Source organism: Desmodus rotundus, chromosome 7, assembly GCF_022682495.2.
Source record: "Desmodus rotundus isolate HL8 chromosome 7, HLdesRot8A.1, whole genome shotgun sequence".
Taxonomy (NCBI): Eukaryota; Metazoa; Chordata; class Mammalia; order Chiroptera; family Phyllostomidae; genus Desmodus; species Desmodus rotundus.
Window position 1 is genome coordinate 94,375,614 of NC_071393.1, and position 14,742 is coordinate 94,390,355.

Below are 14,742 nucleotides of genomic sequence, written 5' to 3' on the forward strand. Positions count from 1 at the left end.
CCACTTCCAAATCTGTCCAGCCTTTCTGTAAAGCAGGCCTGGGGCTGCAAGGCCACCTGCTGGGGACAGACAGGGACATGCTGGCCATGCCCCATGCCCCACAGATGATGAAGAAATACTAATGAGGCTGTTCTATGCAACAGACTCTTCCCCACCAGGAGACTGGGAGCGCTAAAGAGGCAGCGTGGGCCAGCAGAACTGGGTGTCTGTCCTTGAGGAGAGAGACTGGAGAGGTCACAGGACATCTGGAGGAAGCAAGAAGTGAGACCACAAGACTGAGAAGCAGCTTAGGGATTAGGAGCTATCCCTTTGCTGTTGACAGTCAACCCAATAAACCGAGGGAGATTTAAATGTTGCCTAGAACTAAAGGAAAGATAAATATTGCCCACAATGAATCCAGAAGCATATTTCTTTCTCATGGACTATGCACCTGTTAAACAAAAAACTCTCATGACTAAACACTTTTTAAAAAGAAAAGATTTATTGAACCAAATGCTAGCCAGAAATGGACCAGGTGCTGGGGCACGAAGTCTAAAGCGCCAGCCGCAAGGCTAGATACAGAAAGCAACATGTCCGCTCTCCTGGGGTTGACAGCCTCTTTATACATCGGGTAGGAGGAGAAAGACGTAAATTGTTTTTGAAAGAATTCACACTGGCAATGGATAGAGGGGGTGGGAGAAGGGGAAGGGGAAGTGGTGCCAGTTTGGCGAGAGGTGCAGAATCCATGAAAAAAGTGTTTGTTCTTTAGGACTGGTCATGGGCAACAGTTGGAAAGTTCATGTGCAAGCAAGAAGTAGAGGCTCCTGGGGGTCAGTGGCTACTGGCTATTCTCTTTAGATAACTGCAGAAATAGCCACCTGAAAGTTAATACGAAGTTTAAACACGCAGTAATGTGAGCAGTCTTTTGTTGGTTTTGCCCTGCAGTTGTTAACTGGTAGACCTTTGGTCTCTCCCTTCCACCCTCTGGCCTGCTGTGATTTAACTCAGGACGTCTCAGAAATGTCTCCTTGTCATTCCTATCCTAGAACGGGTCTGCTTCAGCTTTCAAAGAGCCCCGTCAGCTCCAGGACGATGGACATGTCTGTCCCCTCCATCCAGCCCTGCTTCTGGTGGTTTAGACGGCCTGTCCCAGGACCTGGTCCTTTCTCTGGCTAGCATATGGTCCAATAAACCCTTTTTTCAGAAAATACTTTGGCCAGGAAGGCTTTTATTTAACAAAGAAATAATACCAGTATGGGTACAAACACTCTGGCAACAGCGGTTGTGCATGTTTTGTAGGCCTACTTGCCTCCGTTTGTGAAAAAAATGTAAAAAGTGATCAACTAGGCAAGCAATTATATAATGTAAAGAGATTTCTTTTTTAAAAAACCAAAACAGATCTGCAAAAATTATCTGAGCCAAAAGGAGGGGCTTTAAAAGAAAAATTGTCCCAATACCATATGTGGAATCTAAAAAAAAACCCCAAGTACATGAACACACAAAACAGAAACAGACTCATGGACACAGAGAACAAATTGATGGTTGCCAGGTGAGAGGGGGCTTTCGGGGCTGGGGGAAAAGTAAAGGGATTAAGAAGTACAAATTGGCAGTTACACAACAATCGTGGGGAGGCAAAGTCCAGTTTCGGGGATGTAGCCAATAATATTGTAGTAACTGTGCGTGGTGCCAGCTGGGTACCAGGTTTATCAGGGGATCCTTCTGTATGTTACATAAATGTCTAACTATGTCGTACACCTGAAACTAATATAATATTGTATGTCAACCATAACTGAAAAAATGTTTTAAAAGAAAGAAAAATTGTCCCAAATCTGATGCAGGACAGAACTTTTTTCCTTCTTAAATGATTTAATCCACCACTTCCTTCTGGAAAGAAATTATGATTCCTGTAAAAATGCTTAGAAAATTTTCTGATAAACTTTAAGAGGATTAAGACTTGGTCTGGAAAACTAATCACCCACTCACCCAACTGACATCAGTCAAGAGTCTTAGCGACCTTTTTTTCATTGAACATTCTTTTCTTTTTTAAAAAATCTAGTCTAATCACTATTACCTAACCATTCGCCAGAAGTGAATTTCTAAAGTGGGACTATCAGAGGCCTTTGCCCTCCCAGCAAGACTGTAATGTAACTCTGACTAATGAAATAGTCCTAACTGAACGGTCTGAAGTGTTTTCTTTAATACTGGGGCCGACTGTATTCCCCTCTGTTCCCTGAAGGAACGTTGCCTTGCTTGTGAAAGCTGGGAGCAGCAACATTCAGCAAACTAACACACAAGCCTGACTTACCAACGTCTTTGACATTCCCCAAACACACCGAGCAAGTTCTCTTCCAGAGGGGGCTATTGGGAGTGCCGTTTATGGGAATGATTAAGCTTCAAGTACCTCCTATAATTAAAACAAAAGGCTAGCACTTTGATTTTATTCTGCTGTTGGACTTTGATTTATTCAGGGACTGAAGAACATAGTTATAGTGTAACCAGAAACAAGGGGTCAAAGACATATAAAGTATTAAGCTTTCTAAAGCGGGGCCACCGACTTGGGAAGTCTCACATAGCATACAGGTGAGATGAAAGGGGTGAAGGCGGAGGCTGCAGAACGACCTTCCAGGAAGAAAGTTCGTACTTTGTGCCATGCTTCACGTCAGTTTCCGCCCAAACTTCCAATGCTTTGCAAATGTTCCCAAAATGCTTCCAGCAAAACATGGCTGTTGAAAGAGCATTTCACCCTGGCTGGTGTGGCTCGGTGGATTGAGCACTGGCCTGTGAACCTAAAGGTCGCTTGTTCAATTCCGGGTCAGGGCACATGTCTGGGTTGCGGGCCAGGTCCCCAGCTGAGGGTGGGCGAGAGGCAACTGATTGATGTATCTCTCGCACACTGATATTTCTCTCCTTCTCTTTCTCCCTGCCTTCCTTGTCTTCCCTCTGTACACCGCCCTTCCTCTCAGCCACCCTATTGCAGATGGAGACATCAGGCCGGTGCTGAAGGACCAGTAATTTTGGACTTAATTGCCCTACATTTTCAAAAATGCCCCCGCTAATTCTACTCTATGTTTTCCCGTCTGGGTTTAATATAAAAATTGGCCCCTAAAAGAAATATGCTGTTCCATTGGTGCCATCATCCAACCCCTCCCCTGTTCTTGACCGTTTAGGGTTTTTTTTGTTCTTTACCATCTTAAACAAAGCTGCAGTGGATATCCTTGTGCATACATCTCTGCTCCTGTGTGTTACCTTTCCTTACTTCGCCACTTCTAGATTTAATTTGCTTTTCCATGAAGTTTTCTCTACCGAGAGGAGAATGTGCTACCAGAAACTTGACAGAATTATTGTTCACATTCAATCATTAAAATAGTTTCTGAGTGTAAGTGATGCTTATTAAAGTGAAGATAAGAACAAACAGCTAGCCAAGGGTATGTCCACCTTGCTGGTGCCAGCTGATGTGGATGGCTCCCCCCAGGGAGCAGAGCAGTCTGACCTGGAAAGACGGAGCGGCCCCTGCCACCGTGAAGCCTTTGGGGCTGTCAGCCCTCGTCCATAGTTCTCACTGTTGTCTGGATTCAGCCCCTGGGAGGTTATTTGTCCATTATATCCTATGGTCCATTTTGTGATCCTTTTTTGTTTTTTCCTTTTTTCTGCTTGGAACTTGGGCGTAATGGCTGGGGCTGCATCAGCCACCTTGAGGCCATGAAGGAAACTCAAAAATCTCAGCCCTGATTTCCTTGAGCTTTAGACATCAGTAACTGGTTACTTCAGAAATCCTTATATGAGAAAATATACCCTTATGGGTTTAAACATCCAAATTGGGTCTTTGGGACCCAGAACCAAACACAATTTTTAACCGATGTGAAAGGGTTCCCGGACAAGATGACATGTAAGCTGAGACTAGAAGAACTATGAAGCTATTAGCAGATAGCTGCAGATATTAGCACAGAAATGCCCAAAGCCCCTTCCACTGCACTGCACTGCGCTGCTCATTGCCCACCATCTTCCAGGCAGCGGGACAAGGGACTGGAGACATAAGGAAAGGAGATTCTAAGGCAGAATTGACTTGTCCAGAAGTGATATTTGAAACTATGAGGAAGGGAGAGCTTGGTGGGTGTGTACACTTCCTTCATAGCACTTGTCACACCGCAGTCACAATTACAGGATCCCTGGTGTGGCCACCTGTCTGTCTCCCCACTAGACTGAAATCGTCATGAGGTCAGGGACAGTGTCTGTGACTGGCCATCACTAGCACAGTGCCTGGCACAGAGCAGGCACAGAATAGTTATTAGATAAGCTATAGCAGGGAGAACTGGGGTAAGAGGAGGAATAAAAAAGAAACAGGCAGAGGAGTGGAAAACCTGGGGTGGCGAAGGCTCCCCATGATTCTCCTCCAAGGCAGACAGGGAGATTTCTGGTCACGGGGTCGCTTCGGGGACCAACCCTGGAACGGCTGTCCAGCTCCCAGCCTTTCTCTCCTGGCTACCAAATGGGCATGAGGTTTGAGCTGGTCATCCATGGCACCTCGGCCTTGGCTGAAACAATTGATGCAAAACATGGGGATGTGACCCAGGTCAGGACAAGGAGAGCCCTTTTGCAGGAATTGCCACACTGGAATTGAGAGAAGGGACCCCTTCTCCTCCAGCTGTCAGGGCAGGAGTCGGAACTTCCTGCAGCCTGGTCCAGCTTCCTGGAGGTGGCTAGCCCTGGGGATGGGCCTGATATCCAGAGAGAAGCAGGGAGAGAGCTAGGGAGGATCTTCAGGCTCCTGGGTCCAGCTCTCCCTAAGGTCATCTCCACTTGGCTCTTCCCAGTTATATAAGCCAATAGTCACCTTTTGAATTCCTTTGGTGCTTAACAGAGCTTAATAGATTTCCTCTTGAAATCTATCGGCAGCTTTTCACTCCAAAATGTACCCTGAATCTGACCACTTCTCACTGTCTCCATAGCCACACTCTGGTCCAAACCACCGCTACTTCTTTCTTACCTGGCGGAGCACAAGAGCCTCCCAATAGGTCACCCCATCCCTCTCCACCCTACAGACCAGGGATCTTAGATAAATGTCAGTCAGATCACATGACTTCCCCGCCAACCCCCTCCAGTGGTTTCTCATTACATCCAAACACCTTGTCCTGTTTTACAAGGCCCTGACAGATCTGCTTAATTGTATGGGTCTGGCCTGGTGGGAGGAGCATCTTACTCCCACTTCCCTACCACTCACTCCCTACTCTGTGCTGTCCGACCTGGCCTGCTTGCTCCTTTCTGTATCACTCACACAGCCTCGCATGCCTGGCCTTCCCCACCCCTGGCCCTCCAAAGGTCTTTTATAGCTTCCTGTGAGGGATTCATAGAAGTCCGTAACCGTCACTGTGAGAAAGAGCAGGCTGTAAAAGGCCAGGCTCGGCTCCCTGCTCTGTGGTTAAATATTGATAATAACACCAGCAGACAGGGGCCTGGAGAGGGTGCATCACGTAGCTCCCTGCCATGCTGGAACCCAGACCCAGGGTCCTCTCAAGCCCATTCCCCTGTGCTGGCAAGAGGGTCCGGGTGTTTTCTCTTTATTTGGGGCCAATGTGTGAGAAAAAAAGCATTGGGCTCCTGGTTCTTTCAAGTTACTAAACTTAGGTGGAGCCTGTTTGCCATCTGAGGCCACTCATTCAAGAGGTCAGTCACCCCAGAAGAGCAGAGAAGACTCCAGGCCTGGGCGTGTGCTCAGAGCAGGGCTCCCAGATGGGCTGGGCTGTTACGGGCTCTGTAGCCCCAGCCCCAGGCGACAGCCCTGGGGAGAACCCAAGTGCAAAGACCGTCCAGTGCTCCATGAGAGGAGGAGGAAGGAGACACAGAAATCAGTGCTGCTCCCAACAGCAGATCCAGGCAGGCCCCAGGGTGAGTGTCTCAGCCTCCCATGGGGAGGGGTGGCCCAGGGCCTCTGGTAGGAATCACAGTCCAACGGCAGATGGTTAGCTCTGTTTAAAGTACAGGAGTCTCCCAGAGGGGCTTAAGGAGACAGGACTACTAAATGCAATATGATATCCTGGATGGGATCCTGGAATAGGAAAAAGACATTAATGGGAAAGTAAAATCCAAATAAATCATGAAATTTAGTTAAGTTTTTTAAAGCAGGGATATTAATATGAGGCTCAGTCGGGAAGGAAACTGGTCAAGCGTTCTCAGGGAAACGTGTCTTTGTTTCTGTGGCGTCTATCACGGTCCGGGAGGGCAGACTCTCACTTCTGGACCTGCGTCCGTCTTGTCACTTTGGTTTTTTGCTTGTTGGTATATGTTTATTGTAACCATGTTACCGTATTTAAGACGCACATTCCACTGCGGAGCAGCCCGCATGCGAGTGTGTGCACTTAGCGGATTCCGGCACCCCACCGTCTCCATTACCGCAGTTTTACAGTGAGCCTTGCGGTCGGCAGAGCCAGTCCTCTGCCTTTGTTCTTTCTCAGTGTTGCCACGACGACTCTTCTGGGTCTTAGCCACGCCATACACACTTCAGGATTATTTTGTCGATATCCGTAAAATAACTTGCTGGGATTTTGATTTGGATTGTATTGAATCCATAGGTCAGGTTGGGAAGAATCTTGATTAGTGTTATTAATTAAACATCCAAAATTGGAATCGCGCCCTGACCTGGTGGCCTGTACAGGAGCGTCACCTGTACACCAAAGGGTTGTGGGTTCAATCCCCAGTCAGAGCATGTATGGGAGGCAACCGATCAGTGTTTCTCTCTCACACAGATGTTTTTCTCTCTCTCTCTCTCCCCCCTTTCCTCTCTCTCTAAAATCAATAAACATATCCTCAGGTGAGGATTTTAAAAAGTTTGGAATTATGGTCTCAAAGGTATAAATACAATATATGCATATATTTAAAAAATACATGCAAATATATGAAAATATATTTAAAATATATATACAAAAATACGTACATTTAAAATATATAATTCCATGTATTGTTTTCATGAAGGTAGTGTATACTCATGAGAAATGTATACAGTACAGAAGTATTCAAAGTGTTTCCATGCGTCCAAGCCCCATCCCACCTCCCCAGAGGGAGTTGGCGCTTGCTTCCTGGACTGTCACACTCTTTTCTCTGTGGGTTGGGGAGTCTGCATATACAACAGGGGCCTATGGGCAATATTACTAATTAATCCAGGTACTCCTGCACCTGAGAATGGACAGAAAGTCACAACCCTTCTTAGCAAGTGCTCTGAACAGACACTTGGAGCTGGAAACAAGATCACATTATTCAGCCATCTCTGTAACTTTGCATTTTCATTATTCAGTATATATACATATATCCCTCAAAAGGGTAGGTAGGTAGTTATGCCTCTGAGTCCTTGGAAGTCCAAACAAGGTCTTCCTCCCCGAATTCCACCGCCACCTGGGCACGAGAGTATCGATCAGTCACGTATGAAAAACTTAGCTCGGAATTATATCTCTGTTAAAGTATTTCCCCCCAAGTCTGTAGATGTCTCTTCAGTTTTCTCGGAGCACTTAGAGTTGAAGAAAACTCTGACGTCAGGCTAGTCCTTTTTTTAGTGCTCTGGTTTTCCATTTGGCTGGTTGCCATTAGTTTTAGAATGTTCCTAGCGGAACCTCCGAAGGCGATTTCGGAAGGCAGTGTCGGCCTGGGCGGGTTTGAGACGGTCTGGGGGCCTCTCTCGTTGTTGGTGTTGTCGCTGCTGTTGCCCCATGACATGTTTTCGTGATTGGTCTCTTCATAACTCTTCTCCTGTTTTTTCAGTTACTTTTATCACTGTTCTTGTTCCCTTTCTCTTCAGTGTGTTTTGGTAAAATATGTGTGGTTGTTTGGTATGCGTGTATTTTGCATTTTCATAAATGGCATATCCCCTATGATACTTAGGGATAATATTTTAGGGACATACGAGGTCTGTCCAGAAGGAATCCAGCCACGTAATATGAAAAAGAGACATTTATTTAAGAAGATACAAGGAACATTGTACATAGGACAATGACGTCACAGTCCCCTTCAAAGTAGGCCCCTTGAGACCTCACACAGTTCTCGCAATCACCATCAGCTGCCCCGTCCTATTTCCCTGAATCTCATTCCCTGAATCTTCCCTGTTGATTTCATCAACAGTCTGAAATCTCTTCCCTTTCAAAGGTGATTTTAGTTTTGGGAAAAGCCAGAAATCGCAGGGCAGCAAATGTTGGCTGTAGCAGGGCTGAGTCACCTGGGTGATTTGATGTTTCTCCCAAGAACTCTGCACCAGATGTGATGCATGAGCAGGCGTGTTGCCCACAGCTGTGGCCTTCTGAATCATCCGAATAGTTTCCGTGGAGGAATGTTCAAGCTTAACACAGAGTGTGATGCAGATTCCTTGCTCTACTCACTCAGTCATTTTAAATGAAACAGCCACACAGAACACATGCTCACTCATGGCATCTACCGCCCCCACTGACTAGTACAGTGAAGTTGTCATTGTTCACACATGCGCATTCCAGTCCACTCTCCTTGGCTGCCAGGTTACATCCATGTCATGCAAACCATTCTCATTATATTAACAATGGCTGGACTTTTTCAGGACAGACCATTTATATATGTGTGTGTGTGTGTGTATACACACACACACATTAAAAATGTAATTACAAAAACATATTCAGGAGCAGAGTGACTGTGTACACTTACTGTGACTAATTTGCTCGGTAGATGGCTGCCCCAGCCTATCCCCGTCAGCGCACGAGGCTGTGGCCCGGAGCCTCACCAACACATAGCATTATCCGCTTTTCAACCCATGATGATCCGATAGAGGTCCCGTGGTATTTCGTTTTTGATTTGCATTTTTCTGAGTACCAAAGAGTTTGAGCATTTCTTCATACACTTGCTAGCCTTTTGGGCTTCCTATTTTGTAAACTGCAGGTTTTAGATCTTTACCCATTGATAAGAGATCCTGTGTTTTTCTTATTAATTTCCAAGAATTCTTTGTGTATCCTAGATATCAGTCTCCTCCTGCTTCTAAGCATGGCAAGGTTCTTGTCCCAATCAGAAAGGTGTTAGTTACTTTATGGATGGTATTCTTCATTGACCACATAATCTTATTTTTGGTATAATCAAGCCACTTTTTTGTTGTTTTTTGTTGTTTTTTGTTGTTTTTGAATGATTTGAGCTATTATGGCTTTGTTTTAAAATTTTTACCCCACTTCTCCCATGGCCAGGTGACTTAGTTGGTTGAAGCATCATCCCGTGAGCCAAAAGGTTGTGGGTTCAGGGCACATACCCAGGCTGTGGGTTCAATCCCCAGTCAAGGCACATACAGGAGGCAACCAATCAGTGTTTCTCGTATGATGTTTCTCTTTCCCTCTTTCTCTCTCCCTCCTCCTCTCTCTGTCTAAAAAAAATAAATAAACATATCCTCAGGCAAAGATTAAAAAAAAGTTTTACCCCACTTCTATTATCTTCATACTTTTTCCTCTTACACTTAGGCCTTAATTGTGGAGTCTGTTTTGTATGCAGTGTGTGAGGCGTGCTTCCAGCCTTCCTTTTCTCCACCCAGTGAGCTAAACAGCCCCTCCTTTCCACTCCCCCCACCATAGTAGAGCTGCCTTTATTGGTTTCAAGTTCCCATGTGGCCATAGGTCTCTGGAATCTCGGTGCTGATCCCTTGAGTAGTGACACGGCCTCATGTCAACATCCAAAATTGGAATTATTATTTTTTATTACTAGGATTCAACACCTGACTGGGGTTTAGTAAACAGACTGCTTGATCTGCTTTGTTCTGTGGGGATGAAAACAGACTGAAATTAATGGAGGGACTTAACCAGGAAGCACGGATTCAGGGCCTTCCACTGTAAACGAGGAAAGCAATTCTGATAACGTGTCTAAAGAAAAGGAGTTATGGGGCAGCTGACCTGAGGGCAGAGCTGATAATCCAGCTGAGGGATGGTAGCTGGGAAGAGGGAGGAGCACTAGGCTCTCAGCAGCACAGCTGACAGTCACCCTTTCCCAGCACTTTCTCTCATTCTCAGCTCTGGGTCACAGGCATGCCAATCTCCAGATGAGAGACTGTGATAGGCCCAACCTTTGTCATGTGGGTCCTCTGATTCGCTACTGCATAAAAATTAATGGCAAAGGATGGGGCAATTTGCTAAGAAACCAGGGTGAAGGGGAGCTGTGGGCTATAGAAGCGGGATGCTGAGCAGGTAAAAAAGGGGGATGTCCCCTGTGAGGGTCCTACAGCCCATCGGTGGCTTAGTCCTCCTCACTCCCAGGTCCGTGCTCTTCCCCACACGTGATGAGTTTTGATAAAGATCTGAGTGACTCCCAAGTCTGTGGTCTGTGGCCCCCAGGCCCCGACTGCTCTGGAGTCTGGCTGTTCTGGTCCTGTAACTTTGGGCCAGAAGAGAGTTGGGTTTGGGCAGAGAGGGGAGCTCAACCTGGGGTGGGTTACCCAGTCACACTCTCTGCTTTGTTTCCAGGGGTCTTCCAGGCTGTGCTCAGGGGCCAGCACCTAGAAGGCCAAGAGGAAAGCTGAGGGGATGAAGGGCCTAAAGACTTTGTTGTCAGATATGTACCCCAACCAGGAGTGGGACATGCACCCTGGAGAGGGGGTTACCCAAGCCCCCATTAGTACTGTGGTGCCTCAGAAGCTGCTGGAAGAAATGCTTTGGTTTTTTCGGGTAGAAGACGGTAAGTGGCAGGGGGCTGGCGTGTGTGGGGGTGGTGCTCTCAACACAAAACACAAACAGCGGACACTGGCTGAGGTCTCCACAGGGCCCCTGCCCCACAGCAGGCTGCACATTTCCTTCAGAGCAGGGGCCGAGGCCAAGGGTCTCAGTGCCCAGAAGGGTGTGGCTGACCCTCACCGTCCTTATCTCAGGGCTTGGCCATTCATTCACTCATCATCCATCCGATCAGCCACAAATATTTAAGTTCCTTCTGAGCCCCAGGCACTGTTTTCCGCACCGGGGTTACAGCAGTGAATGAAACACAAAAACCCCTGCCTTCATGAAGCATACGTTTTAGTGAAAGAGAGAGAGAATGAGCAGGATAAACATCGCAAATGCATACTGTGTTGGTGATGAGTTGGGCAGTGGCATTTTGTGAAACTCTGGAGGATTCCAGGGCTAAGAGAAAAAACAGGGAGAAAAATCCAGCAGAGAAAGGGAATAGGAAGTTCGCAGCGAGGGTAGGTAGCAAGGTCATGAAGCCTCACTGAGACGGTGACATTTGAGCGAAGGCCTGCAGCAGGTGAAGGGTTGAGCTGCACAGGTTATGGGGAGGAAGAACATTCCTGGTAGAGGGACCAGCAAATGCAAACACCGAGGCTGGATCCTGCCTCACCTCAGTACAGTATGGACAAATCTTGATTATCCAAATCCAGATTGGCCACTTTACGTATTACCGGTGGGCAGTTTTCCAATCCAATTTAGCTGGCACTCCTTCCTTCCTCTTTCCCTCCTTCCCTCCCTTTCTCCCTCCATCCCTCCCCCTCTCATTCTGTCCTTTGCTTCCCTCCTTCCCTTGCCCCACTCAGGGCTGCCAATCCCTGACAAAACCCAGAAGACTGTGAAGTTTAGCTTGACCCACCCTGCCGACTGTCATCCAGCTCCAGTGCCATCTCCCCTTGGACTGGAGCTGCTCCAAGACAGAGATCAGCTCCCCCCACCCCCGCCCGAACACATGCTGGAGTTCCCACAGGGCAGGGGCTCATCTTCCCCTTAACTAGTCTCTACAACACTTGGTCCACAGCAGGGGGCAGCTGATGCTGTGAGCTGTGTCTGAGCCTAAACCCCAACTGTTGTTGGGCCCCAGGGGCACCCAGCCTCTCCTCATTCTTTGTCCTGTGTGTCCCTCCCCAGCATCTCCGTGGAATATTTCCATCTTGGTCCTGGTGGGTGTGGTGGTTGTGATAAGCATCATCCTCCTGGGAAGGAACATCAAGGCCAGGAGGTGAGGAGCTGGCCTGGGGTGGCCTCTGGAAGGTGGGGGCCCTATGGGTTTTGGCTATCTACCCTTTGGGACAGCAAAATGCAATCTTCAGGGTCCTTTGAGAACCTAGAATTGTGGGAAAACTAGCAACTGTGCTCAGTTACCACCCACTGGCCCTGGCCAGCAGGCAGGGGCAGGAGGCGGTATGTCTCAGAGGTCAGGATCTCTGGCTCTGGAGTCACATAGGCCTGGGTTCGAATCCCACTCTGTCACTGACTAGCAGGGCAACACACTCAGTGCCTCTGAACCAGTTTCTCCTAGAAGTGGTGGTAACAACCAATTCCTTGTGGTTATCACCTTGTGCTCCGTGGGGGCCGTGGCAGAGTTAGGGATGCTGTTAAGGGGAAAAGCCTTGCCCTGCTCCAAGGCCAAATGCAGGCCTCAGATACAGACCTGAGATCAGCCGAGGCTCCTCAGGCAGTGTTAACATTTCTACGATTACAATACTCCTTAACCCTAGATGCACAGCAACATCTCCGAGGAGAAATATTAAAAATGCAGAAGGCTGCGCCTCAGCTCGGAGACCCTGACACAAAGGGTGGGACCGGGCAGAGCAATTGGTTACACTCTCTGGGTGGTCCCAGGGCTGATGTTTGAGAGATCCTCGAGGACAGGGGCCACATGTGACTCCACTTTGTTTCCCCAAGCAACTGGCGCAGCGTCTAGTCCTAGAAATCACTCAGTAGATGCTTACTTCACTCATCCCATCCATTCATTCATTCATTCTCTCGACAATTGCTCCATACCTGTCAGCCACCACCATCAACAACTTTGAAACAATAATAAGAATCTCTCCCTCAAATCTGTATCATGCTTGTAATTTTAAAAACACCTTCACATTCTCTTATTTAATCCTGAAGACAGCTCTGTAAGGTGGGCCGGGCACAAGCTATTTACTCCCTTTGTGCAGAATAAGGTCGTTAAGGGTTCGTGGAAGGGTCGGCTTAACCCCCGTGCCCTTCCTTCTGTGCCACAGTTTATATCACCTACGAATCTCCCTCACAGTTCTGCTATGAGGTCAAAAAGAAATAACCCACGTAGTTCACACTGAGAACTAGTCGTCAGGAGCCGCTACGGCCCCGTTCATTACTCCAGAGATGTGAGCTGACCGCTTGCTCTGTGCCGAGTGAGGGCCGCGGCAGTGGCCCTCATGGATTCAGCCTTGGCCTTATGGAAGTTACAGTTTGGTGAGCAGATGACTGCAGTTCAAGGTGACAAATGGTGACTGGACATACAGAGTACTGTGGGAGCACAGAGCTGGGACCTGGGGCCTTCAGAGCAAACAGAGTGAGGGTGGGCTGCAGCAGCCCTCCAGACCACGGGACAGCACCCACCGAATGGAGGTGGGGGGAGTGCCTGCCTGGCTGTAGCCCGGGGTTTGAGGAGGGTGGGGGGAGGGAGGAGAGGAAGGACAAGAGGCAGCAGGACTTAGAGTGGGCACGTTCTGAGGGCTATCCTAAGGAGTTCGGGTTCTAGCTCATGAGAAGGGCTTTGCACAGGGACATGAAACGTTTATGTTTTAGCAAGATCCTTGTGCATGCAGGTTGTAGAAGGGCCCAGCGGGGTGTAGCCCCTACGATGTCCTTGCCTCTCTCACCCTGTGCGGAAGCATCCCCTCTCAGCAAGGTCAACTCAGAGACAAGGTGTCTGTCCAACGGAGCAGCAGACACGGAGCTGCTCCCCCTACGGCCCAAGCAGATTCTCTGGGCGGTCAGCTCTAGCCACAGCTGGATGCCTCCACCGTGGCCAGGAAGTGTACCTTCAGTGAAACCTCCACAAAGCGGGAACATTTGGGGGCATTATTGGAAGGAAGGCTGGATCTCGAATGCCAGATTAAGAAGGTGGGCAGTGGGAAGCCACTGAAGGTGCTTGAGTTGGGGAGTGATGTGTGCACACTGGGGCTTTAGAAACATGACTGGTACGTTTAGGTGGGTTTGGACAAGCAAGCACCCAGAGGCAGGAAGATTAGTTAGGAATTTCCTGCAGTTTGTCTGGGCATGCGGTATGGGGTGACAAGGACTATACTAAGTAAAATGACAGTCCTGGGAGAGGAGAAAATGTGATTTGGTGAAAGCACAGGATTCAGGGTCAGGAAACTTAAATGCATGTCCCAGGTATGTGCTTCTCTGAGCCACATCCCTCTGAAAGGAGGAGCAATAACACTGACAGCCGAACGTGCAAGTGGCAGTGAGGATCTGGTGAGAGAGGCCCAGGTGAGCATAAGCTGTTTCTCTGCTGAAGGAACATCAAACCGTCTCAGCTTTCTCCCCCAAGAGTTCCCAGAACTGCCCCCTGGATTTCCCCTCAAACTCTAAGGCATCTGGGAAACCCAGGCCTGCCTCAAACACTCAGTACCCCGGCTCTGGGGGCTCACATTCATTAGTGTTTTCCTTCCTCCCAGAAAGGAAAAGAAGCTGCCACCGGAAAAGCAAACTCCAGAGGTCTTGGCTGAGACCAGAACCAAAGATGACAACAATTTGAACGTCGTAAAAGAGACTTTGCTCTCAGAAAAGCCAGATTTGGCCCAGGAGGAAATTGAGTTAAGAGATTAAAGAGAGAGACACAGAGACAAGGAAGGTAGAGGGGTGTGCCACCGTCTTCCTTCCAGACCCACAAGAACCCGAGAGCAAGTGGGAGTGCAGAGCAGAGCCCCCATGCTGTCCACAGATACAGTGAAAGAACAGCCATCAAACTAAGATTCTGTTGTGAAAAAACACACAAACCCTTTTTATTAAAATGCTTCCGGATATGGGCCGTTGGAACTGCATTTTGTTCAAATGGTTCCCCCACTAGCGGTGGGGAGCGAAAGTG

The 14,742-nt window shown here is 48.1% G+C and overlaps 1 protein-coding gene across 1 annotated transcript; it reads left to right on the top strand.

Moving 5' to 3' along the window:
- Positions 1–5,637: 5,637 nt before the first annotated feature.
- Positions 5,638–14,683, top strand: SLC51B (SLC51 subunit beta). The gene is made up of 4 exons (XM_045201982.3): positions 5,638–5,862; positions 10,419–10,629; positions 11,802–11,892; positions 14,333–14,683. Exons 2-4 carry the CDS (start codon positions 10,479–10,481, stop codon positions 14,481–14,483), a joined length of 393 nt encoding a protein of 130 aa, XP_045057917.2. The 5' UTR covers positions 5,638–5,862; positions 10,419–10,478; the 3' UTR covers positions 14,484–14,683.
- The last annotated feature ends 59 nt before the right edge of the window (positions 14,684–14,742 follow it).